Source organism: Phaethon aethereus (assembly GCF_964289735.1).
Source record: "Phaethon aethereus genome assembly, chromosome: 6".
In the NCBI taxonomy this organism is placed as follows: domain Eukaryota; kingdom Metazoa; phylum Chordata; class Aves; order Phaethontiformes; family Phaethontidae; genus Phaethon; species Phaethon aethereus.
In genome coordinates, this window is record NC_138580.1 from 29,471,392 (window position 1) to 29,498,917 (window position 27,526).

Genomic DNA, 27,526 nt, shown 5'->3' on the forward strand with positions numbered 1-27,526 from the left:
CAGCTCATACAAGCCGAGTAACGTTTTATACCCTGGGTAAGCACCTTAGTGCTTCCAGTACCGATTCTAGTTCTGGCTCTGCAACTCATTGCCTTTACACATATGTCTGGGACCAAAAAGGGTTCCAGAAACTAGCTTTTAAATGTCACTTTACACCTATTCGTGTACTTATCTAAGCCTAGACTGAGGGCTGTTACCATATGGCCATATCTTTAAGGGCTGCTCTGGCACCGGGAATTACTAATGCACGGCATCTTTCCTTGTAGCCCAGCAGCAAAGAGGAGGTACCGTGTGAGCTCTGCCCAGCAATTTGCCTCTCTAAAAGGAACCCTTAAGAGAGCAGGGAAGGCAGATTTAGGGTTGCTGTACTGCTGAAGTTAGGACCACAGAGAATCCAAGGTTATGTGAAAAGTCTGAAAGTCTTAGTCGGTATCAACACTTGGAAACCAGGGAGAGGTTTCATGCCCGGTAGCTCCTGGGTGGTGACCAGTGCTATTTTACACTGGCCTGGGTACTGCACTGGAGTGTAGAGTGGGAAAGTCAAGTTTAAAACAACTGGGGTCAAGAGAATAGGGTGATTTTTTAGCTATCATAAAACAGGCTGACATTTTGAGCTGTACTGTTGAGGGGCCAACCTTCCTGAAGCAGAAGTAGGATTGCATGGCTTTCCTGTGGTTATAAGAAAGCAAAATAATGCCGGAGATGATATAACTCTGCATTGCATTGCTTTCATTCTAAGCATGGTTTTTCTTTTATTTTATTTGTGATGCTCCTTGTCCACATCTATTCGGCTGTTGTTATTTCCCCATAAAGATTGTAGGTGGTATAATGTCGTGAAAGACTGTTGTATTGCTTAAACTGTTGCTGAATCAATGGATGGTTGTGGCTGTTTAGAAGCAGTTTTCGACAAGAAAAGTCAATTTATCTATGGGCAGAATGAGGAAGGAGAGACATTTTGTGCTCAGCAGGATTTCTTTGGTAAATGGAAGTTTCATTGATTATGCAGCTGTGTTGGAGAGCAACATAAATTTTGGGATGGGGCTAAAATGATATAAAAAAATAAAGACAGGAAAACACTGTTCGGTGGGAAGAGTCTTGAACTGCCTTTGGCCTGCAGAGCTCAGATTGTCTTTTCGACTGTGGAGTTAATCTGCTTTGTACCTTTGGGCATGTTCCCCTGCTGTTTAATGCTTTAATCCACCAAGCTCTACCAGTTGAAGCGTATTTGCTTATTTAGTTAAAAAAATCTTTTGCACTCCAAGCTCCACATGCAGTATCAGAACATGAGAACAGTAATAAAAATTAAGAACAATTCGAGTTTCTGTGACTAAATTCTTGATTTTTCAGCCCTGGGATCCAAGTATTGTGTATGCATTTGTTATGGGAAGAGGATCTGGTCTGAAACCAAATTTAATGAGAGGTGAGATTTCTTTTTATTTTGGTTTTTGCTCAGGCACTTGATGCTTGCAATGCTTTGATTATCAGCAAACTGACCCCTTTCAGCTACAAGTAGGAGCAGCCAATTTTCTGGAGTTGCTTACAACAAACAAATATTTTCTGCTGCAAGTTAGTGCATTCCTATGGTTTTCTTACTACTTCTGTGAAATTCTTTAATGATGATAGCGTAGTTGGTGCAACTAAACCTTAATTGAAGGTGTGAACTGCTTTTGGTGGTGTCTCACTTCAAGCAGTATCTGGCACATGTATACAGACAACTTTGCCATGTCACTTTACTTTAGCTCATATGCAGCAAGAAGTTGTTCTGGCATCATTATGCATTGAAGCCTTTGGTTTCTCAAGGCAACAGTCTTGAGAAAGGAGGTGACATCCTTCTTTATTTATGGGGCTTCTGGTGCCCACATGTAAAAAGCAGGATGAAGAGAATGAGAAACTGAAAGATTGTTAAAAGTTGGGGCATTTCTTAGCCATAAGATATGGATGGAATTTAAGAGAGAAAAGCAAATTAATTCATTCCCCATAAGAAGCGGTTTTGTAAGTAATAATAGAAAAAGTTATTTCTGAAGTATGTGTTTTGAATAATAAAGATGTTCTTGGGGGGTAATATAAGAAAACTAGCATTTTTTCAATCATGTTTGCTACAAAGATACTCCATGCAGGATAAAATAGTGCTGCTTTAATTTCCAAGGAAGTCTTAAAAAAGAAAGTGCTACATTTCTATAGTAACAACAAATAACAATGTGTGTTTAAACTTATAGTTAACTAGTGGGATAAGCAACTCCAGAAAATCACAGGAAACATATGCATATAGAGAAATAATAAGATTTTTGAAGGGTGACTAAGTGTGAGTTCACGTGGGCGAGAGGAAGAATGGAAGCAGGCGGGGTAAAGGCCATAATCTCACATCCCCGAAGCGTGGGTTCTCAACATGATGATCCACACGGTCAGGCTGTGTGTGGCTCCTGCGGGTGTTAGAGAGGAATATCCACTTCCATGGTTGTGAGGACTTTTTTGTGCCCTAGAGATCTGTGGCTGAGATTTTTGTCCAGAAAATTAGCAAGAGGGCTGAGGGGTGCATACTACATTGGGAAAGACTGTTTGGGTCTTATTTGCCTTTGTACCAAGCTGACAAAGCAGAAGTAGTAATCCCCTGAAGTATCTGCTGCATTATGGCACTGGCAGTTCAAGTCTAGTAAACTAGTAAAATATTATTGGGCTGTGATTCTTTCTGTGCTTTGGAAGATTGACAATTTACGGAGCTTCCTTAGGAAGCAAGAATCTGCTCAAGGAATTAACAGCAGAAATTATGCAAAGCATTCACTGGCATCTGTGCATAATTGCGATGCAATGCTACAAAGCAATTATGTTGACGTTACCAGATGCTGTCTTTGGCAGATGGGTGATGAGAATCACCAGATCTGTGACTGACCTCTTTAAAATTTAGGAATCCATAGGTCCAGACTGATTGGCGGGGAGAAGCTGAAAGAGGACTTTGGTTGTATGTCAACCTTGTAAGGAAGTCAGTTTAGAAGGTCTTTGCTGGGGGTGATGATAACACACCAATCTGTGATACACATCCAACACCGAAAGTTATTTATGTGACAAAAGATGTATTTTAGTAACTCAAATGTGTTGGGGACATCCTAGGACTTTAGTGCAACACTTTGATAATACTTTGCACTGATTTTTCTTAAAAATTCAGACCATCTCTCTAGAGAAATGATGGTGAAACGTTTTAGGTTCTCTAGAGGCATCAGTGCCAAATCCTAGATACATCCTCAAATAAGAATATTTCAGGATAGCATGTTTCATGTCTGATTTGTCCCTACGCCTAATTAGGAAAGGAGCAGGGAAACTGGTACACGTCTTTTATGGAGAGAAGGCAGGACACCTAACTGGATATAGCAGTCTCTTTTTTTCCCCCCCCCCCCCCCATTTCATAGAGATGCATTTTATGGACATGCCAGATTTTCCCCATCTGACTAGCATTGCTGCTTCTCAGCATTTTTACCTACCTTTTATAGCATAGGATGACAGTAGTGACGGCAGCAGCATCAGGACAGGTGTCTCTGCTGAATGCAAGCCTCTGTGTGTGGAAGTCTCTTACCTGAGCAGCAGCCTCAGCACCTGCAAATTATTGGAGGAATAATAAAAATTTTTTTTATTTTTATTTTTGGATGAACATAAGAAGAGCAGCTCTAGCACCTTTAAATGCTGCATGTCCATGCCCAGCAAACCAGCTTCCAAGTAGCAGTAGCTGTAGCTAGTAAGTTCCTTTTCCCTGTGAGGTTTAGTAGTTCAAGCATGCGTTGTACTGGCATGGCCATATTCCTTCTGCTTCTCAAGCTAATGCAGCCCTTGCTATTCTGGTCATCTCAGTGCCGAAGATAACATCCTTAATGTTTTCAACTACAGTCTCATGAAATTTTCACCCATCACTTGGGCTTAGATGCTGTAAGCATTGACAGCCTGGTCATTTCTACCAGCAGAGGGAATGAGCTATTAATGCTAGCGTTGGCACAAGAACAAATGGGTTTCTGTTAGGCATGAATAAATTTAGGCTGGGAAGTAGGAGGATTTACTTAGTGATTCTAACAATGAGCTTCTGGAACAGCCTCCCAGTGGTAGTAGGAAAAAGCCCCAATTACTTTAAAATGCCATGTATAAAAGGAACCGTGCGATGGAACAGCCAGTGGCAGCTGAGGGATGGACTTGATGACTTAAGAGATCCCTTGCAGCCCTTTTCTCCCCTGTGCATGTGCAAGTGGGTCAGGGAAAGAGTGATGGTATCTTCCCTCCTCTTTGCAAAGTTGCACTGGAATAGCTGCGATCTGACTTTTTTAGAACCTACCACTTGGAAGTATTTGATCAGCTGTGGCAAGTCCTTGGGATGTGAACATGTACTTAGCTTGAAGGAAATACAAATCAAAGTACGTGTTTAAGTGAGATTCCCTTGCCACCCCATCTAACTTTCTTAACACTGGTTTTACATTTTTAACTCACAAGAGTGAAACGGGCTAGCAAGGAGCAGGCTGGTGTCACAGCCACAATTAGAAGCGCTTGCTTATTAGAAGAGCAGCATTTTTTTTTCTGCTGGTGGCATATGTTTTACTTGCTAAGTATATCCATATCAGAACAGCCGACAAATGTGTTCTAGATAGCATCAGTGACCAGCACGTTTCTGCTGCTTCTCTGTCTCTTATTAATAAATTGCACAATATGGTGAATAACTGGAGCCTTTAATGTCATGATATTTCCACCGAGGGCAAAAATACCTCACTGCAGTATCTTGTATACAGTGACTTACATGGAGTTGTTTAAAACATTGTTGAGGAATGCTACTAAACAGCTTGTAAAATCCTTTGGCTATGAATGCTTAGATAATTACACAAGAGTACCCAGTGAGTTAATAGTGAAATGGGAGTCTGGTGTGACTTATTCAAAATGAATTTTTCCTGCAGTCAAAAGTAGATCACTGATGCTAAGTTTCACCTGCATACAAATTGAACCGCAATTACTAAAACCTCTGACTTGTTTGCTGTCAGCAGCACAGCTGTGTTCACCTCCCTTCCTTGCTGAATGTTGGTAAGATATGCTCTTTTCGTCATAGTGTAAATTATCCATACTTACACTACATATGATACAAAGCAAGGAAACATGAGTGGCACGAAGTTTCAGTACAGCTTTGTCTTAGCCGTTAACCCCCTGTTGAGAGACAGAGAATGGCTGCCACCTTCTTTTGCACGCAAATTATGGGTTGTGTGGATTAGTTATGTGCCAACTAACGAGGTTCTGTTGTTGTTCAATGCCCCCTGTGTAATTACTGCTTTTTAGAGCTGCAGCGTGCTTGGTACCCCTCCTAGAGCTGTTACATTTCTTCTGTTATTTACAGCACTGGTTGACTTACTTGCTCCTGCAAATCAAAAGGAAATTTCTCTAACAGATCTGCCATTTTCTCCTGGGTCTGTACAGCACGGAGCACAGCGGGACCTTGGCCTACGGCTGAGCCTGCTGGTGGTACGACTAAGCCATAATCGTACTTGCCTACTGCACTCACCCGCTAGCAGAGATCAGCGACGGCTGCTTCTGCTCTGCTGTTGGTGCCGCCCGTCCCTATGGCGTTATACCCTTCATCACCCGAGGCCAGTCTTAAGCTGCCCAGCTGGTGTCACCTCTGTTACCAAAGTAACCGCGCCAGTCCTCCTGTGCTTAACCTCCCATTAAACTGAACATTTGGTATTGCGGTTTCCTCTTCTGTAATGGTCATTGCTATTGTAAACTTGATAGCCGGTGTTCTTAGGGCATCCTTGCAAAGACTTTTTGATACGGTAGTCGTCTCTGTTTGTATCTCCTGAACTTGTGTCCTTCATAATCCATCTGCAACAGAACTATTCCTTTTTCTGTTACAATGGTAAACAGTTTGTCTGTGTGAGGAATATCCAGGAAAACCCCACCTGCTCATGTATTACTGGACCCAACTGGATTCTTGAAATAAATGTTAGGTAAGAGGCTACTGTTGAAATCCAGAAATTTTCTTTATTTCCTAGTAAGACAGAGTCTTATTGTGCTCACTTAGCAAGATCGATATTATTTATGCCTTGGAAAGGAGCAAGTTCTTTAGGAACATATTCTACAGAGAGACTTTCCCAAATGAAGTGATATGCTGACTTTTTTCAGGTAATATCAGAAAAGTCATTTGATTGTGCTGGAAGGTTGTATCTTTACCACTGGGTTAACAGAGCCTGGGCTAACATTTCCCAACTGGCTGTCACTACGAACAGCCAAGACTACTATCAGCAGTTTTGCATCTGAAGCCTTTTTGATTTGAATTGTAGAATTGCAAAATTTCATCCCATGTACTCACTGACCCCCATCCTGATAAAGGAGGAAGAGATGGAAAAGCTCTGGGCAATCATCTGGAGATGTGATGTAAAGTTTATTTATCACCCAGATTGAAAGTATGTATATACCTTGCACAGTATACATTTGCTCCCTAGCCAGTCTTGAAGCACCGGCTACCAGCGGTCTCCTGCGTGCTTAGATGTTTCAATTTCTTTCATTTGGTGCAGGTGCTGCTACAATAATCTGCACTTCTGGTATTTTGTTTTCAGACATCTGCAGTGCGGTCCATCTGGGGTTATTTCATAGTGTCTCTCAAAGACGAAAGCAGGTTTAAAAACCCAGCAGCTGTCATTCCTAGCAGGGTATTTCATCTTGAGCCGATTATGCTCTGTGAACTGCACATGAGCATCCGAAGGTTTGTAGCAGGTTTATGAAACACAGCTTGAGTTACATGTCTGTCAGGGACTGGGAGACTAGGCGTGTCTGCTTCAGATGGCTGTTCAGGTGATTATTTCTGCTGCAGACTTCTACATGAGTTAAAAGAACTTTAGAAAGTCTTTGCCCTAGACAACGGCAATCATTATTTTCTCTTCTCAAAATCTGGACAGCAAAAATATGAACCGATCGTTTCAGAGAGCTGGTGTTTCTAGCATTCATTGTTGCTAGACTTGTTTTTTTGTTGTGTGGTGAATGTTACTTTCTGGATTGTATTTTTTTTAATTGTATGGTCATTTTAGTCTTTTGTTCTTTGCTCTTAAAATATTTTAAAAATTGTATTTATTTATTTTAGATCTAGATTCACTGACATAGCTGGTCCTTTGATCTGTTTATATGTTCATGGGGAGAAACAGGAGCTGCTGGTGGTTGAAATGTTCCAGTGATACCTAATGATGAGGAACAGCCAGGCTCCATGGACTGTATGGAAAGTGTCTGGGAACACGCACGTCAAAGACGACCATTTTATGTAGAAACCCGGCACAGCTTTTTCCCTAGACCCGGGCAACAGAGAAATTCTAAGGCACATTTTCTGTTATCTTTCACACCTGGTCAGCTCACGGGTTTGTATCTTCTATTTGTTTGTCTGATGTTACATGCTTAGATTTTGAGGTTCCACAAGTAGCACCTATTTGACGAGCATAAGATTTCAGAATTATTTTTTTAAAGTAATAATGCTACTGCTATGGAGTAGTCTGCATGGTAATGATTTGTAAAACTGCTTATACTTTCTAAATTAACAATGATAATGAATTCAGGTTAGAATCTAAAGCAAATTATGTGGAGCAGAGAAAATTCCTATGTTTCTGGAAATCCATGTGGTACCCAGATGCAGATTAGAAAGGAATAAGCCAACAAATAAAAAGCAATATCCAGACAAAAAGGAGAAACAACTTTATTTCCTCAGCAGTGAGACCCGCACTAAATTAAAACATATCTATTCTTGAGTATTAGAATTCTGCTGGGCAAAATGCATGCTAAGAACTCAATATCTAAACTTGTCTCTGAACTCAGCTTCCAGGTTTTTCTGACTCCTGCAGCCATGGAATGAATACAAAGCAGCAGGTTAATATTCTTCTATCTCTTTGAAGTTATTTTTATCTTTCAAATATTCTTCATATTGATGGTTCACCCCAGGCATGCTGGACTGAAGTCTTAGAGACACTACTCACTGTACAGAAATGCACTAGTACTTCTTTCTGTTCATGGTCCAGAATGTCTGCTGCTGAACATAGCATGCCGGAGAGGATTTACACCAGGTCACAGTCTGATCAGGCACCTTCCTGCAGTGCTCCTTTTTGTTGTACGCACTTCCATTTTCTTTGTCAATATACATACGCTCTTTTGGCAACATTGGTTCTCACCTGCACAACCACTTCATTGCACCTTGGCTGCAGTCAGTAAGGATGAGTACGTCGCAGGGACTAAAGAAGAGAACAAGGAGGGAGATGCAAGGAACAAAGCTGTTGGCTGGAGGTGTCAGGAGGGAGCAGAGGGGAGCCTGAGGGGTTCAGAGGAGGGTGTAGGAAAGGCCCCTTGCAGCCTTGCAGCCCCTTCCAGACTGCAAAGGCTCCTTTGCCTTACCTGTGCATGTGCAGAGCTTCCCTGGGAGCAGACTGACCCGCGGCTTCCTCTTCTTGTACCCAACGTCTTCTCCAAGCCTTGCTCTGGGCTGCTAGTTTTCAAAGTAATTTCGTTCTGGGAAAAGTTCTTAAAACGAATTTGAGTATTTCCAAAATCGGCTTCTCGCAATCGTGCACACAGCAAGGGGCGGTGCCCCTGTGTTACAGGAGCTTACGTACCCGCTCTGCGCCTGCCCCAGCTGCAAGTTAAAAGCCTCCTCAGTGCCCGTTAGGGCAGGGCGGAGGTCGTGCCCCGCTGCAGCTGCCGCTGCGCGCCGTGGCCTGCCCGCGCGCTCCGGGGCCGGCCGGCAGCTGCGGGCGGTCACGCCGCCGGCGGGCAGCAACCCCCTGGGCTGCTCAGCACGCGGCGTGCCCTGCCCCGGTGAGCACCTGAGGGGTGCAGGTGGCTTCGGGGGTGTCGTGTCGGTGTTCCGGCCCCCGGCTCCCAGCGGCGCGCGGCCGGCGACAGCACAACGGACAGCGGCCGCGCGGCCCCACCCCGTCCCACGCGCCCGCCGCGGGGCGAGGTCGGCGCGCGTGCGCCTGCAGTGGAGTTGGCAGTTGGAGGGGGGCGGGCGATCGGGGAGGGGTGAAAGGGAAGGTGCGCGCGCGCCGCTATACCGCCCGCCCTCCCTCGCGCTGAGGTAACGGCCTCCTGTAACGGTGGCGAGAGAAGCCACACGGGCGGCTGCCGCCGTGGGGAGCTGCCGCCCGCACCCCGCCGCCGCCTGCCCGGGCCCCCCGCCCTTCCCCGGCCCCACGAGCAGAGCCCGCCGGGGGTGAGGGCGCGGCGCTGCTCCGCTCCCCGGCCGCCCGCTCCCCGCGCCGCCCTGGGGCGCTATGAGCCATGAAGCCGCCCGGCAGCATCTCCCTGCGGCAGCCTGCCTGCGGCCGCCGCTCCGCCGCCGCCTGCCGCCCCACGCTCCTGCCGCTCCTCGGCCGCCTCGTCTCGCTGCTCCTGCTCCTCCATGGCTCTTCCTGCCCCTGGGCTCGCGCGGCTGCCGCGGCCGCCGGTGGGTATGAGGGGATGTGTGTGTTTGTGTGTGTGAGGCGTCTGCTGCTCCTCGGACCCGTCCTCTCCCTCCCCTGGCCCCCCTTCCTCCGCCGAGGATGATAAACCCCGGTAACATCCATTTCCCCTTAACGGTTTCTTCCTCCGCCCCTGCCAGCTTTGTGTACGTGTCTGCTTCGGCGTATAGAAAAAGGTGGCTCAGAAAACGTTTTCTTGGCTTGCTTACAAAAAAAAGGCAAATGTGAGGTTTCCCCCCTCTGATCTTCTGAAGCCAGTGGTGCAGTGTTTTAGATAGAAGATGGTGTGCGTAGAAATACACTGGTGAGCTATGCGACAAAAAAAGGCTTAGATGGTTTTTGTGTGTGTTAGGATGTTCGTGTACGCGGAATCTGACTGGGAAGCAATGCAATTTGTTTGGGGCTGGATTATTGTGTGTGCTTTTTGTCTGTTTGCTTTTGATTGAATATAGGTGACGTGGAATGCTGATACAGTCGGTTTGTGCATCATGTTATTACTGTTATTGTTACGTTGATTGTTGATTGACTGCATCTTGAAATTTTAATGAGGAAGGAATACAGGATTTCATCTGAAAAGCTGCCGCTAAAGAAAAGGGCTCCTCTCAAATTTAAAAGAGAGGTAGAAAACCTACGGGAATTGATTAGCATTCGGTGTGCATGGACTCTGAATTCAGTTTGTGTTAAGAACATAGGGAGTAGTCTTAGCCTTTTGTAGATGTATATTTGGGGTGTTTGTGTGTGTGTGTGTCTGAGAGAGAACTTAGCTATCAAAGAGCGTGTAGGGGGTAACTACATATCCATTAAGGGGTTTTTTTTCCTCTTGGAAGTTGAGAGGTATTAAAAAATTTATAATCCATGACTGCATATGAAAATGTATATGCATTTAAATAAATAATGTTATTTCTGAAACCATTTTATGTGTGGAAAAATGAATCAGATCTAGCTTAATGAGTAAGCTATCTTGTTTTTTTGAGTGATTAATAAAAGAGCTAAATATGTAGCTTTTTTATGGGAATAAACACATTTTGTCATCTAATTTATGTCTGGCATATCTTTCCTCCTCAGACCTGCACTGGAATAAAACAGCAGGCAGTATAGAGGGAGTACTGGCAGATGAAGAGAATACATTTCAACAGAATAAAAGCAGTAACAGTAAAAATAACAGCTACAGCAATGCAATCCAGAAAGAAATTACACTGCCTTCAAGACTAATCTATTATATCAACAGAGACTCTGAAACCCCTTACCATATCCTGGATACTAAGGCAAGGCACCAGCAGAAACATGACAAGGTAGGGTAAAACGAGGCTCAGCTGCAGAATTTTCAAAATGGTAATTTGTGATGTGGAACTGTGTGTGAACGTTTTATTCTGCAGATCTTTGAGACTTAATGGTGGTCCTTACCACCATTTTTAGGAATTAAAGGGGGACATGTAATTAAACAAAAATGTAATTTCCCTTGTGTTAATTTAAAAATAATTATTTTGAATTTCAGGATGGTTCAGAAGCTGAACTGTAGATAAAATGAATGGTAATTATGCAAAGTTGGCTTCTCTGATCAGTGTAGATTCTGGTGTCTTGACTTACAGTATACCATCATTAACAAAATATTTCTTCCAAAATAGCTCTAGACTGCAGAAATGTCAGCATAGGGAGTTTCTTTAGAATCCTGAACTTACAGCATGAGTTACTTGGCTTTGAATGTGTCATGCACTACCTAATAAATGCAGTATTGGTTTCCTGCCAGTGTATGACCAGTGAAGACCACTGTAAAATGTTACCAGTTTTTTTCAAATAATAGCTGTGTTCTTCATTTTTAATGACAAGATCTAATATTTCATTTTGTAAAGAGGTAGATAGTAATTTCTTTTTTCTGAAATTGTATGGAATTGAACAAACTTTGGTTTTGTAAAATAACTTGGTAAAGAAGTAAACCTATTGTAAACTATATCGCTTAGGAGGCACCCCTTAAAGTGATTTCCACTCTATTTTTATAAGTTCTTATTTAAAAAATTAATTTCTTCCCACAGGTTAAAAAGGTAAAGTGAAGGTAAAGATGAGTTGTATAGGAAGAGCTTGCCATGGTAGAGAAGAGAGACAGCAAAGCAGATCAGTGTGTGGTATTACTGAAGGACTTAGCTATAATGGAGTTCCTACCTATTGAATTGCATTTCTTTTGAAATTTTAGAAAGTGAATTTATTATGCATTATATATGCTTTTGTTGATATTGATTATGTACCATTTCGGATGTGGAATTAATATGGAGGCACTGTATATGGAAAAAAGATGAGATAGCTGCATAGTTTTGATGTTTTAATGGGAAGAAAGGTTGCTTCCTAGCTAATTGAACTCACCCCTTTGAAGTGAGACCACTCTTTTAAATAAACACTGGAGATTTTCTGTTCCCCTCTTTGGAGAGGGGCGTGGGAAGAAAGGGATTTGCAAGTGCTTTCAGATTTGCCTTTGGGAACAGTGCTTCCTCCATGTTTCTGCATGAGTGTTTTTTTTTTCTTGGGAATCCACATAGGAGAATGTCTGCCAATCTCTTTACTTACCCAGCATTCCCACAAGAACATTGCTGCCGTTGCCTATCCTTCTTATGCCCTACCCTGTATCTACCTGTTGGGGTAAAGCTCTGCAGAAATCGGTGCTGACAGAATTGGAATTGATTCCCTTGGGTATGCTTGCTGCTGAGCGTTGTGTAAAGTGGATCTCCTTTCTACTCGCTGTGTCCCTTTTAAGTGTAGGGAATGCTAATGCTGCAGTTTTTTCCACAGAAGACTTCTTTAAGCTTGGGGCTTCACGGAGAGTGACATTATGTTGACTTCATTCTTCTGGCCTGAAACTTATTTTGCTTTGACCCATTTAATTGAAGGAAAGGGTTGATTATGTTCCTTGTCTGGATTGATTTTTGCCTGTCTTGCTTCCAGAGCACTATAGAGGGCTTTCCCCTTCCCACCTTGCATCTTGTGTCTTTCCTGGTATGAATTCATTTCTTTGCCCTTTCATCTATTTTACCAATGATATAATAACAAATATTTTAGTTAGTTTGTTCTGTTTAACATTCACTATAATCATTTCTGTAGAGTAATAATTGAGGGGGGGAAAGTCTGCCTAGGATGTAAAAGGAAAAAAACCCATAAAGAAAACAGAATGGAATTGGATTGTGAAAGATTCATGAGTTTTGCTTTTTTTTTTTTGGGGGGGGGGGAGAGGGAGGAGAAGAGGAATTTTTTTTTATGCTAGATTGTAATAAAACCTACGTGTGAGACTTTGCTGTTTCCCACATTGGTCATAAAAAGAAGTAACCAAAATATCTTTATAGCTAGGTAAAGAAATCTATATTTAGGATTGATTTTTAGCATGTGGGGAAAAAGTGAAGATGTGATGACATTATATACATACACGGTGGACAGTAGAGGAAGAAAAATACCATTTTTTTCTTTTTTACTATTTTTGGAACCATACATCCTTTAACCTGTATTTTCTTGTCAGCCTTAATATTCCATTTATAGGCATATGATGTGGATATACTCTCTAACTGTGGATATTATTCAGTAGACCCCTTTCTGTGGAACTTCATTATAGTGGCCATAAGAATATAAGCCATATGGATAGTTTGTTGTATTAGGCCTGAATATCTCGGAAATGCTGAGTCACTCTAAGGAGAGGGGAAGAATAGAGGAAATTGTGTGCACGTGGGAAGAAAGAGGGAAAGCTAGAGAGGTATAATTATGTAAAACAATTTAAAATATTTTATTTTTTAAAGTCCTTTCCTAAAAATAAGGGTCTGCAACCTTCTTCATGGAATGTATGTAGAAATGAAGGGCTGGAGGAGAAAACAGTGTACCAGAAAACAAACAAACAAAAAATTGTTTTCTTAGCACTGATACTCTTTATCCCCTTTTGAATATGGTGAAAAGCCATCATAATGAGAGTGCCTCTGTTGATAGAACCTCTCTCATTCTTTCTTATTTTTCTAAGAAGCTTTTTCTCACTGTTGAAAAAAAGGAATGTTCACCACAGTTTTGAATAAGTGAAGTAGTCTATCTCTGAGGTGGACAGAGTTATAGTGTATAATCTATTTTCTCTTTGTGCTCTTAAAAAAAGCATATTTTAAATACTTAGTGCTTGAAGACTCTAAAATCTGTATACTTGTTTCCTCATAGTCAAATTAAGGCTAGCTGGTTTTGAGTCCTTCTGAAGTTATTTTTAGTGTGAAATGCTCAAATGAGCATCTGTTTATAAAAACACACTGAAGAAGCTCACAAGAATACTTAAACTTGCTGAAGAGGTCTGAGTCATCTGTGCTCTGTAGGTCTGTCTTTCTAAAATTCTGCAGGTGGAGGTAGTGTTCTGAATGAACTGGTAATCTCTTTATTGAACCAGATGGCTGCTTTGATTAATTTTTACAGATGGCATATACAGGATTGTTAGGGCCTAGCAGGAAGACTGCATGGAACACAACTTGTCGCAAAAAACTAGGAGCAAGTCCTTATGGTGGCCAGCAGAGGGAAAAAACCTCGCAACACAAGATGTGATCTCAAAATAATAGGATTGCCAGAGGAAACACAGCTCAGGGCAACCTTAGCAAATTTTGAGTAGAAAATGGCTTGGACTAGGTGCATATGAAGGAAGACTGTCTCTGCTGTACAGTTTCTAACTGCTTTTAGATCACTGCATCATAAGTTCTCAGAAGTTGTAAAGAAGCAATGTCTTAATGCATAATTCTAAGTTGTTAGAGTAATTCTGGGGAGGAGGGAGGTGTCAATAAAACTGTTTTGCAGACCTTAATGAGGAAAAAACCCGCAGTGTGATAGTAGTTTTGACTGCGAAGAGAGTTCCACCCCCTCTGCCTCTACCCCGCCCCCCAGTTATATTCATTTTGTGCTATTTTTCTTAGGGTGAAAACTCCAGCTGCTTGTGTTCAACGCAGCTGTTTGTCATTTAAAAAAAAATATTCCCACCAGGCTGAATGTTATGTTTTCTGCTATGTTGCCCTGCTGTAAAGATTGGGATGCAGTGCTGTCTCAGTCCTTCATGCAACTTTGATATGTAGCATATGAAAGTTGAGAGGGGGAAGCATCCTTAAGATGAAAGGAAAACAACTGTATCGCAGCCATTGCAAAGGGGGTGGTACTGAAGAAAAAGCAGGCCTGTTTTGTAAAAGATGAAAGATCGTGGTTAATAATCTCTCAAGAGGCAGCTTCCTGTGAATTCATACTAAAATCCAGGTAAAAAAGCTGTGCATTAACTATTGTATTCCCTTGCCTATTTTAGGCCAGGTCTTCACTTTTAATCCCCATGTAATAAAAACTGATCAAAATAACAAATGAACTTCATGTGGCTTACGTGTATGAGTTTAAGACTGTTGGAGAGTTTGTTGTATTTCAGCTGTCTTTGCATTTTTTTTTCAGAATGTTATGTGGTGTACCTTCAATTTACATTACTTGCAACTGGATGATTTTGTGTACTTTGTCTTTTTTTCTATTCTGTATTGAATTTATATTAATGCAAAAGGCTTATCTAGACTCTGTAACTCTTCAGTAGTTACTGACTAACAGGAGGGTTGAAGTTGGTCTTTCTATCTGGTTTGGTTTCTGGGGTAGAAGGCCATCTTCTTTATGCCACCTTCAAGTAGATCTACATCTTGATTTCCTAGCTGAAACGTGGATCATGGTATTTCTTAAACTTTTTAAATCCTTTTTTAAAAAAAAAAATATTTCTGGGTCCTCTCATGAGCCTCAAGTGACAATAAAAGTTTCAGTTCTTAAGTGTTAGGTAGTGCAACACTTGCACTTGTGAGGCCTTGTTCTGAAATTTAAAAAATGAAGTTTATAGGTTTTTCTAGTGTTTGTGGGAAGCTGGGTACTGCAGGAAAGTGGTCTGAGATACGGTTGCACTACTTTGTAGAGTCTTGTGACAAAAACCCTGAGAGGGATATGATTTAAGAGGCCAGTGTCACTACAGACGGGTATCTAAGTGTTGTCATAGTGGGAGAGAATGGTGGGTTCTGGCCCCTGGTTTAAAAGAGTAACGGTAGGATTACTTTCAGAAGTAGGCCTGAACCTTTGTTCACATGCTGACAACCATTCTTTCAAAGAACAGTCTGCAAGGCTTGAGATTCAAGTGTGTCAAAGTAACCTCGCTGTTGTTAATCATTAAAGACCAGAAACAGATAGTCAATAGGAACTTTTCTGAAATCCTGTATGTTTTAAGCATGAGTTTTTACATGCTGCTGTGACATTTATGTATGCTGTTTGTGTGAAATGCTTTATTTCCAATGAATAATGGAAGGTTATCTCTGCATATGTGCTATGTAGTACATGTTTTCCAAGCGCTAAAGAAGGGTGGCTTCTGTATGAAGTCTGGGCATAGGCAAATAAGCTAGAAGAAGAGTAAGGAACTAATATATAGTAAGTCACATTGATTTGTGACAAAACTTGTACTCTATCAGAATGAAGGTCTAGATTAAAAAATGTTGTAATGGTATAAAATCCATCTAAATCTGACTTAGGAACCTAATTCCAAAATGGGAGTGATGAAACCCCTTGCTCAGTTACTGAAATGAGAGAGGTGGCTTTTGGCCAGTATTTTAGTCAGCAGAACTATATGCAAAAATAGATTTCTAAAAGCAATAAGCTTGTCATTTGGAGAACATATCTGTATGAATATAGCAAAAAACCCATAGGTACTGTCAGTCAGTTAAATAATGCTGGTACTTTTGTTTAAAGACTTGTGACAGAACTTAGTATGTTTGAAGGGAAAACACATTATTGCATTTGACATAATTTTACTGTGAAGAAAGTAAAACCAATGTAGTACTTTAGGTGATATCGGTTGTGAAATTCCTGAAAGTCTGGAAAAAGTGAATTATGGACAAATGATGCCCAACTGCAATAATGAAAACAATGGAAGCATTAAAGTTGTGGCATGGATCAGTAGAACTGAGGTTCTAGTTACAGCCTTCTGGTCCATTTTTATCTTGAAACTTACAGTAAGCTAATGACTGATTTGAAAGAAACTGGAATTCTTTTTATGGATTTTTAGCCTGGAAAAAAACCTGAGAGGAGTTGCTTTGCACAAGCAGCTACAGCACATTTAGAATGTTCCTGGTATGAAGAATCTCTTATTATAGTGACTATGCTAGTAATCTGAGCTTTCAGAACAGTGAAAAAACACTTCTCTCGTTTAAAATTTTTCCCACCCCCAAACCCAAATTTTAAGATTCAGACCTTCATTCAGCCCTGTCTTCTATATATCATCAGGAAGTCTTTGCTGCAGGAAAACTTTATGTAATTTTGCAGCTTTGCTGCTGGAGTAGCTTATAGCTGTCAAAGCAGGAACCTCTGCAGAGGCTTTTAGATGATAAACAAACATGTACAAAGGAACTTGGTCTCCCTTTTATGTAAGTAAAGAATACTCAGGTGGATGTGAACATATGCATGTATGCAAGTGGTACAAGAAGGTGCTTTTTAATATTTTTCCTGTGAAAAGACATGGTAAGATGTCTAGCCCCTATATATTCTTCAAAATATATGCTAATCTACATTATATTCCTGTTTGAATTTATATTTCTATGCCAATCAGAGCAAAACTGTATTTCAGGTTATACTTTGGGCATTGTAATTACACAGTAGTTAAGAGAATACTGTGAAATGGTAAGCTGTATAACTGAATTCCACACCTACTTTTCTGAAATACTTCCTCCCATCATGGCGGTACGTGATGGTTGTAATGGCTAGAACACCTGGTGACAACTGTTTGGTAGCTTTCTGTGCTAACTTGCTGCAGGAAAAATGTCAGTTCCAGGATTAAATACTTTAGTCTCATTACCGTCACCTGATTTCTGGCTGATGGCTTTCAGGGGTGGCTATCTGTTATTACACTGGCTTAAAAAAGTCTGTGTTTTGCTGCAGCAGTGGTGTATCACATTCACCTGAACTCAAAACTGTTTTTGCTACACTGCAGGAATCTAAAATCCAGTGTTCTTTTTGTAGCCAATGGTTTGAGCTGAGTTTGGAGAATGTGCCCTACTGCAGGGTAGCAAACTAGTGTCAGCTGCTTTGCAGCAATTGCTTATGTGTACAGGCTATATCTGTTAAGTGAGGCACACTAATAGATAGCAAGTGGTGTTTTTATATACAAAAGTAATTGTTTTCAGAAATAGCAATGGTATTAGATATAATCCTACAAGATAAACTTTTTCTTTATGATATTGTAGACTGAGAATACAAGATAATTTTAAATTGCAGAAAGATAAAGAACACATGGTTGATGGCTTAGAAACTTGAAGGATGATATACATGTATCATTGAAAGGGCCTGATGGGACAAAAGAAAAGCTATAGCAGATCAGACTAGATGTCCATCTAGCTGTCCCTGAGGGCAATCAGTAGCAGATGCCTAGGGAGGGATATAGGAACATAAAAGTCATGGGGTGCTACTTCCTAGACTGGTCTCCCAGACTCCAGCTATTTGTCACCCAGTATCTTCTGGGAACCAGAACTTGTCTTTTGGGTTTAATAGCTGTTGATGGAGTTATCCAAGGTTTTTTTAATACATGTACATTTTTAGTATCTGTGATGTCTTGTGCTGAAGTTTCAGGATTTGGGCATGTTTTAGTATACCATGATTGCTTCTGAAGTGTGTTTTATTATTCAATGTGGTATGTTATCATCCATACTTAAGCATTTTCTTAATAAGTAGCTTGAATCTTCTTGAAAGCAAAGATGTTCAAGAGTTTAGTTTATTTAGTTGGTTTGGAATTGGCAATCAGAACAACATTAGTGACAAAAACAAAAAAAAGATTTAAAGTGGGAAACAAAATACTTGGGTATCTCTCTTGCAGGTGACTATTTAGCCTTGATGCTGCTCTTGGTCTAAAGTGTTTCAAAGAATACACATTTTAAGTAATGTGTAGTCTGTTAGGAGAAGTGAAAGAAATGCTGCACTTGTATTAAACTGAAAAGAGTGTATTTTTATTTCTAAACTAACCTTGGAAAAAATACGTAGTAACTTTTGATGTTACTTTTTTGCTCAACTTGGCCAAGTATAGTGTTTGGGATCAATGGTAGATAGTATTGTTTCTAAAATGACTTGTAAACATCGTTAACAGTATGCTGTACTGAGTAAATCCTGGTTGGGCAGTCACTTTTTGCTATGTTGCCATGTGTGTCAGGAATATTACATCATAGATCTGTAAATGATAATCTTATCTTAAAGGAAAGACTCAATCTTCATGGTTTGTATGTAAAAATGTGATGCACTCAAAATTACCATGTTTATCTTTGAACAGGAGATATTTTGACAAACTTCCAAACTGAGGTAGACAGATACATAAAAAACATAGTAAAACTTAGATACTTTAAGAAATTCTGTAGCTCTCAGTTCTCATGTTTCAGAATGATCTTAATAGAATAGTACATGCTCTTTTAAACTTTCCTGATTAGTTAATTTTGAAGTCTTGTTTGTGGCATATATATGAAGACACATAACTTTGGGTAAATGTTACATGTAAAGGAGACTCAAAGCAGTAGCTCCTGTAACTTAGGGGGAATCTTTATGGGATAAAACTAGTTGCAACCCTTTTCCTGCAACAAATTTTCATGCTTTTTTGTTTTCAATTAAATTAAAACATGTGCATGTTGAAAACATAATGAGGTTTGTTACCAACAGGTGCTTGAAAAGCTCCTTGTGACACTTAATCCTTGTTTTCACTGTGCAAAAAAGTGGAGCGGGGGCTGAAGAGCCTCTCCTATTATGCATGCCTTTAAACTAAGATTCTATCCTTTTTTTCTTTTTATATATGTATACTAGCTTTCATCCTTGCAGATTCTCTCTTGATGGAGATTCTCTCCATGTGTTTGTCTTTATACTGAAACTGTATCACTCTGGTGATTCAGAGCAGCTGTAAACTCAGTTTGCCAGGCCAGTGTTATGTCAGTGAACTGGTGAGACACCGGCTAATGTTCATTTACCAAGAAATGTAGCAGAGAGAAAACTTGACACTGGTTTGCTTCCATATTATTTTAGGTATCACCCAGGAATATCATATTTAAAATTCTTGTTCAAAGATACTGTATTTTTTAATAAACAAAAAACAGGCTTTAGGTAAGAGATTGTTTAATGATATTTAAGATCTCGGAAATATTTTGTTACTACACACTTTTTAAAAAAGAAACTATTTTGAAAGCTCTGTGACCCTGTTGAAAGGGAAATTATAACTCTGGGGGAAAAGAATGATAAACTAATGCAGGAAACATCACAGCTGATTTTAGTCACTATAGCAACTTTTAGAAATAGTTTCTTAAATTATATTGAAGGAGTTTATGAAAGGTGATGGATATCTTTGCTGAGAAATAAGGTGAAAATCAGTGCTGCTTTGTGTAGTGCAAGAATGGAATGGGAACATAAAGAATTTATCTGGTGTGGAAAAATTTCCAAAGGAGAACAAAATTGTAGGCCTCGTGGGCCATAAAAGCTAACCTTCATATTATTTAAGTTATGCCGTAAACTAGCTAGAACTTTATGTAGTTTTTGTGAGATACCTGAAGTTTCATTGTGGTGTTCATCAAAAAATACTATTTTTTATTAAATATTCATTTTAATGAAAGGGCTTAGTCATAATATTCCAACTTGATGTAATTACTAATGCTGTATCAAATTAGTGTATAAGTAAGCATGATTTAGTTAGAACATTATCAGAGAAGACATTCTATGAAATTCAGATCTAATCTCTTACACCCTGTTGGAACAGTGTCTTCACACAAAGAAATTCTTCGATTATCTCTTATCTTCTCCTTATTTTTCTAGAAAACAGGTGAGCGTGTTTTAAATGTCTTTGGCTTCAGTTACAACAGTGTAGAAAAGAACAAAGAATATAACTTACAGATCTGACAAAAATTGAATATCCTGAAAGTTAGTTAACTCCCTATACGAGACAAGCTAATGTTGTTTTGTTGTTTTATGTTGAGAAGCATCAGTCTTCTGTGCACTGGTTTGGCTACAATGCCAAGTTCAAAGACTCTAATTGTGAAGGGATTACTTTGAAGGAGTATTTCATAACATGTAAAACAAGCCTTGCCATGATTTTCTTATTTCAAGGCGTGTATTACAAATGCTTTAATTATTTCAGGCCTTTTAAAGTGTATGAATGCAATAATATACCTAAAAGAACTGTATACTACATTACTTAATGCTTTTGTTATGGTTATAGCAAAATATAGATATTTATGTGAATGTTCTTTTTTCTTTTTTTTTTTCTTGTTTTTGAGAGTAATGAGTGTGTATTTGAAAGTATGCTTTTCAGGTACCATTTGCTTCTCTCTCCCTTTACCCTATAAAAATGCAAATCCTTTTGAATCAGGATTTCGTACAAGAGCAAAGCTTTTTCATATGCCTATGAGATTATGAAAATACGCATGTTTTCCATAACTTAGTTTTTCACAGATGTTTGTCACATTTGTTGCATATAAAGCTCAGTGATTCTTTTGACAACTTTAGATGTTCTGCAAAACTGTATAGTACTCCTGTGTGTTCATGTTTACAGGCTGTACATCTGGCCCAGGCAAGTTTCCAGATTGAGGCCTTTGGCTCCAAATTCATCCTTGACCTCACATTGAATAAGTAAGTGCACAATTTGAGGTTTTTTTCTTTCCTGCTCTTACTGTATATGAGTTATGGTACAAGGTCAGTGCACCTGAAATCCCAAGATCTGTGGAAAAATGCACTGTTATCCAAGTTTGTTAATACAAAGTAACATTTAGCCTTTTTTAGGCGAGGTAACTGCTACCCTTGCTGGTGCCTGTAACATACAAACCTTTTAAAATTTTATCAGTCATGATAAAATAAACAATGATAAATGGAGAGATTATGTGCCAGTAGTGCTTGAAAGGCGTGGATTTTCATGTGCATTTTTTTACTTATTGATGAACTGTCATACAGATGTTATTTTAGTTGCTCCATTTGGTGTGCAGGAATATTGTAAATACTTGTATGAATGGCTCATCTTTAATGATCTGGAAAACATACTATTGTCACTATAATCATGAAGTTCCTAATGAAGTGGGAATCCTAATGGTTTGGCTGTGCTGAAAGGTGCAGCTAGAGTCTTTTTACCAGTAAGATAGACAATCTTATATAATTGTCAGGTCTAGAAGATCTGACTTGCAATACAGTTCAATGCCGGCTTAGTTGTTTGTATCACATCTATTTATATACCTATGTGTTTTTCTAAAAATTGTAATTAATGTTTTTTTGCCACTGAAAGTTTACACTGAGAAAGTTTAAGAATAAGGTAGAAGTATGAAATCAGTACTAAACACTGGACAGGTAAAATTATCTGCAGTGTTGCTTAAAAGTGCATTTGCCCCATCTGCTGCCCTCGAGCTTTTCAGCACACTTAAAGGAGAAACAAATTTACAGCAACAGTTGCATACTGGTTTAAAAAAACCCAATGTGTTACTCTAGTCTTGAGATCCATATGAGGCCTTATTTTGGTCTTAACTGTCATGTAATGAAAGTTTTGTTAGGGAGAAACATGCAAGCTTATTAAATTAATGGCTTTTCAAAGTGGCAAGCTATGGCTTTATAAAATTTGCTGAACTGTTATATTCACATATTTTGCTGCTTGGCTACTAGTTACCAGAAGTTTTGCTGTAAACATGAACAGGAAACATTTTCCTTCATCCTTGCATGATTTTGAAGTTAGGTTGCTCTTGCAGTCCCATCTTTTAAAATGTGACACAAAGTCTTGAGTGGCAGGCAAAACATGAGTTAGTACAAAGGCAGGGAATGGCACACAGAGTGGAAGGAGAAAGAAGGCTTGAAGGTAACTGCGTGTTCTCTAGCCTTTGGAAGAACTATAGTGTAGTGCAAGACTATGGTGTTTTATGAGAGTTGGACCCATGCACAGTAATTTCAGTGGAATAATCATGGCACATTTGTGGTATCTACTGGCCTCTAAGCTACAGGAAATTTCTCCTCTTGGTCTGCTTGCCACTGTTCCAACCAGTAGTGAGACTAAGCACACATGCCTAATATGGCATTATACATAGGATATGGCTGGTCACACAGACCATCACAGAAAACAAACATTGCCTATGCTGGTACCACATATAAGCACAAACAGCCTGATAAAGTTCTCCAGCTGATGGGAATTGGAAGATTGGTAGTCAAACATGTGCAACAGCCCTCTCCTGATTTACAAGCATGCCCACATTAACAGACTCAAATGTTAACACAGACTTTTAAGTTCATCAGTCATTCACATCTGGGCCTGAGGTCTCTTACTTGGCCACTGGCTTAGAACTTAGGTCTTTCCAGATGCAGATCTCCTCATAGTTGTTGACTGACTGAAGTTTGCTTGCACATTACACCTATGCAGAATAGACAGCAAAGTCACATAGAAAATATTGCAAGTAGGACTCAGTAAAAACATAGGCAGGCTGCAGTGATTAGGTGCAGGGCTGGGCCAAACAAACCTACTGACTTGCAGCTTACTCTAATGACTGCTTTTTATGCCACTTCTCTCCATTTTCCTGCACTTGTTCTATCTTTTGGCACTTCCCCTGAACATCCTATAAAAAGGTTTGCACACTTCCACAAGCTCCTGCAGATATAAGTTTGTAATAAGTTTGTTTTTTCCCAGAAGACCCATAATGACATTGTTTACCACTTCTTATCTGTTCTAAGGTTCTGGTTGAACCTCTTCAAGGCCATGCCCAAGTGGTTCCTTCCATGGCCTGTCAGTCAGTGACCTAACAGAGATAATAACAAAGACCAAAACTCTTATCTCCTGTTCTTTAGGGTCTGTGTGTCTGGGTGTTGATTGCTTCTTCTGTCCTAGTCTCTTATGTTGAATGGCTGTTAACTGAATACCATCACAAATCTGATAGCCTTACATTGCCCATATCCTTGCAGTGTTACCCATTGTCCAGCCCTGCTGTTTGTTCGTGCTTATTTGTTACACAGATGGTCCATAAAGAAAGTAAATGTACATATTTTTTCCAACTGTAGTTGCTTTATCAGCAATCAAGAAATGCAATGTCTCTCACTGTAAAAAGAGAGAGGGAGGTCACTTGCTGTGCACCTTATGCGAAGTTCTGCTCTTGAGATATCAAGAATTTTCTTACTGGCTGTATGTAACGTGCAGAGTGTTCAGGTGTCTTACTGGTATCCCTACCATTTGCCTCTTTGTACATTAGGTCTTCTCCTAGCTTCCGAAGTGGTTTTTGACTGCTAAACATTTGACTCTGGTTCTGCTCCAGAAAATAATGACTTCAAAAACCTGTCCTACTTTTTGACCTAAGACTCTAAAATTGTAAGTCATAAAATTTGTAACATCATAAATTGTAAGTACCCATAGACAATGATTTGAAAAAGACCCAGTCTTGTATCTCAGTTATACTTACGTGTTCAGCAAAATGCTGCCTTTTGCTACTATGTTGGATTACAATGAATTTAAGTTGGCATGCTGGTATTACTAATGTCTACTCAGAAGGAAAGGTAGAAGAACAACAGGGCCACAGACATGAGCTGTTATGTGCTATTGGCTGAAATAATCCAGAATACCCTTGAATATGTTGAATATATGTTTACATCAGTTACTCAAAGGTGAGTTAATGTCACCTACTCTGTGTATTCTGGTTTTGTCCCTGCCTCTTTTAGGAAAGTTCTTGGAGTATATAAAGCTAAAATCAGAGGATGATGGTTGCCTACAAATAAGTTCTAGTTTTAAGTTTTCTTTACCTTTGTTGGAATCTGTGCAGTTGCCCATGTTCCATGTTCCAGCTGCTCTTTTTTTCCACAGCAAGTATTATAACCAGGAGGTGAAGAAAATTGGATATTCACTTGCATTAATAACTGTCAAGATCTTGTAAGAACAGCTGGCAATCTGAAAGTTTCTGGAGCATGTTAATATACATTTTTACTTGGTGTTTTCTATCTTGCTGTAGTGCAACGGCACAAACAGCTTGAAGAAAATATAAGCCCATCAAACCTCTTGAATCCAGTGTGCAGACACAGTTCAAATGTAAGATTTGTATGGATTTTGAATGTGTAATCAGCTTCAGTTGCACAAGGCCTACAGGTGTTAAAACAGATGAGATACAATTTGTTATCCTAAAGGTTATTGTTGGCAGCTTTTTCTGACAAGAAAACTCAAGAAAAAAGATTGGTTTTGAACTCTTTAACAAGGTGGGCTACTCTGAAGTTTCAGACATCTTGCCCCTCGTTACACTTAAGTGTTTAACCAATTTCAGGTTGTCAGTGTGATGTCATTTATGACAATGCATAATAATTGCAGATATGTTGATTATGTAGCACTGTCTTAAAACACAATTTATATAAAGAGCCTTTCAACTTTTTTCATTAATTTCAATAAATTCATATTTTTGTCCTGAAACAATACTGTCAATTCATTTGTTGTAACAATATATTTGAGTGATCAATGATCCTAGCAGTCTGAACAATTTCTTAGTTTTCGGTTTATGTATTTTATATATACATAATTATATATATATATATAAAAACACAAATATCTGTGAGGTGGTGACAAATTCCTTTTTAGTCATCTCTCTTCCACCAACATGTAAAACGCTTTTAAGTTGCTGCTCTTCTGTGGAGGCACAAGTGTGTCTGCAGATAACTCTTACGTCCTATTTAAAGCTAGCAGTCTATGTTCTGGTGTAGTACTAAAATACATTAGAGAGCAACACTACCAAAAGCAGTGACTTAAAAATGCCTACTTGCTGTTTTTTTTAGTGATGAGTGAAGTTGGCTATATTGCCTGGCAGTTTTCAGCTGATGGTCTAGTACCAGTTTCTAAATAAAGGAGTGTCCTGCAGCACTGGGGGCTGAGGCCATGCTAGAGCCTTCCTTCACAGGGACTGTGGTGGCTGAGGCACATACAAGGAATAGGGAATTACCTGAGCTGGACAGAAACGGAAGATAAACACAGACAAAAACTTCTCTCCTGTCCTAATGAAAACTTGACTCAAAATTTAGGACTTTGGGGGAAGGGGGGAAAAAAAAAATCGCCAAAAATAGCCTGTATTTTTCAGCTTTTCTTTCTTTTCCCTGTAGAAGTCCACCTTTGCAGGAAAATCAATTTCCAGGAAAATGGATTTTCTTTTTAAGCAAGAGATCATATGAAAAAAAATCTGGCATTTTTGGCATGAACTGAAAAAAAATAAACAAACCCAAAACCCACCACATTTGACTGTAACATGACTTAAATATTTGAGACATTAAAATATGATGACTCTTGTGAGCAGTCACTCTCATGTGAAGTGCAGCATTCCAGCCAATTTTATCCATCAGTTTAAAGCTTATAATTTTTGTATAGTCTTTGTGGTATATGTTTCTGTAGGGCTGAATGTAATTTGAGGATAGTCGCAGGGGAGATTACATTGTTAGCATAATTTAGAAACAGTAGAGCAATAGCTGGATTATTTGAGAATCTATTTGATTCTTGTTTTTTCTCAAAACTCTAATGGAAATGGGGAAAACCATGTAGCTTTCCAGAAGGAAACTTCAAATATTTATAACATTTTCTTAAATAAAAGCTTAAACATTTAGGGTACTAAATGGATTCCATAAGATATACAAGCAGTGTAAATTAAATGTGATAATATTACTGTGGCAAGTTTAACTCTAGTCTGCTTTTTAAAATTTGTTACAGATGAGATGCAAAGAACTCAGTGTTAGGATTTTACAACAATGTATGCATACTCCTGTGAGTAAATGCAGTCTTGAGTATCTCAGCTGTAGGCAACAGAGCTTTACTGCCTCATTTGCCACCCCCAGAACTGGAGGCAACCTATTAAGTTATCATTTGTCTCAGTGGGCATTTCACATGCAAAAAGACTTAGAGACAGATACTAAAACTTCTCCCTATTTTTCAAGACATATTAAGGTGTGAAAAAAGCTTTCTTTCGTTGTTTTAAAAACTATAAAAATCTGACAATGTGAAGAAATTTCCTTCTCAATTACTGTATTCAGCCATAAATGAGAAGCATTAATTATAAGCAATATTTCAGTTATTCTTTCTTCTCTTAGTATTTTGTTTCTGCAATTTTAAATGCTTAGTACAATTCTCTTCAGGTATTCTTTTCCATCCTGTCACTAAGGCTGTGATAAAAATGTGTATTTTATAATATTATGTATATACACACACTTGTATGTTCACTCATGTGCACTGTCTAGTGTTTATTCATTCACTCTTCCAGGAGTACAGTAGGAGGCAACACCAATCCTGCCATTGACCAAGGGCTTGCACTCTTAGCTCAATGTCTCGAATATTTCTCAGCAGTATTTCCAGCTCCTTGTCATCTACTTCCTTCATTCCTCCTAGAAGATTCCAGATCAGTCCTTTTAATATTTTTTCTTCTTTTTTTGATCTAATTTTTCTTCATCTTATCCCCTTCTCTTTAGCAAATATTTATAAAATAACGTGGTGTATGTGTGTCTGTTTATATATTTTATAGGGGAGAAATTATAACTGTAGTCATAGAAATTAATGTTGCAGTCCCTGACTTTCAAGTACTCAAGTTTTGGATTCCCCTGTAGTAATTAAGTAATGTCCCTATGCCTGCTGTGCAATGCATGAGTAGAGTTGTGCTCCATAAAATGGCTATCAATAAAATCATTGACAGCAGAGGTTACTTCAAGACTGTAAGAAACTCACCATAGGCTAATTTGTTTGAAATGCAACTTTTTTGTGTGTGTGCTGGTGTTAAGAGCTCTTAGGAAGTACGTCCATGTATGAGATCTGGGAGCCTCTGGAAGAGGCATCTTAAAGAATTTGTTTTTAAAAAACAAAACAACCCCACCAAAAAAACCCCCACAACAAACAACCCCCCCCTCCCACCCACAAACTTGAGAGGACATGCTGTTTGTCTTTCAAAATGCAGACACTGGTGTTATGAATGTTAGCCCTCCTGTCAGACCACTTGCTTGTGGCATAAAAAGGCTTTATTCTGTAGGCTCCTGATCCTGAATTTAAGTGTGGTTCTTGTGACTTCCTGAACAGGGTTTTGAATGCTTGTCAGCTGAGATGCAACCACAGCCATTGTTTT

The 27,526-nt window shown here is 39.5% G+C and overlaps 1 protein-coding gene across 1 annotated transcript in view; it reads left to right on the forward strand.

The window, feature by feature from the left end:
- Positions 1–9,080: 9,080 nt before the first annotated feature.
- ADAM23 (ADAM metallopeptidase domain 23) overlaps positions 9,081–27,526 on the forward strand; it is a gene marked incomplete at its 3' end in the record, with an annotated part of 76,519 nt that continues 58,073 nt past the window's right edge. Inside the window, 3 exon segments of the mRNA XM_082001870.1 lie at positions 9,081–9,430; positions 10,512–10,738; positions 20,998–21,074. Coding sequence (XP_081857996.1) covers positions 9,265–9,430; positions 10,512–10,738; positions 20,998–21,074 — 470 coding nt within the window. The 5' untranslated portion in view covers positions 9,081–9,264.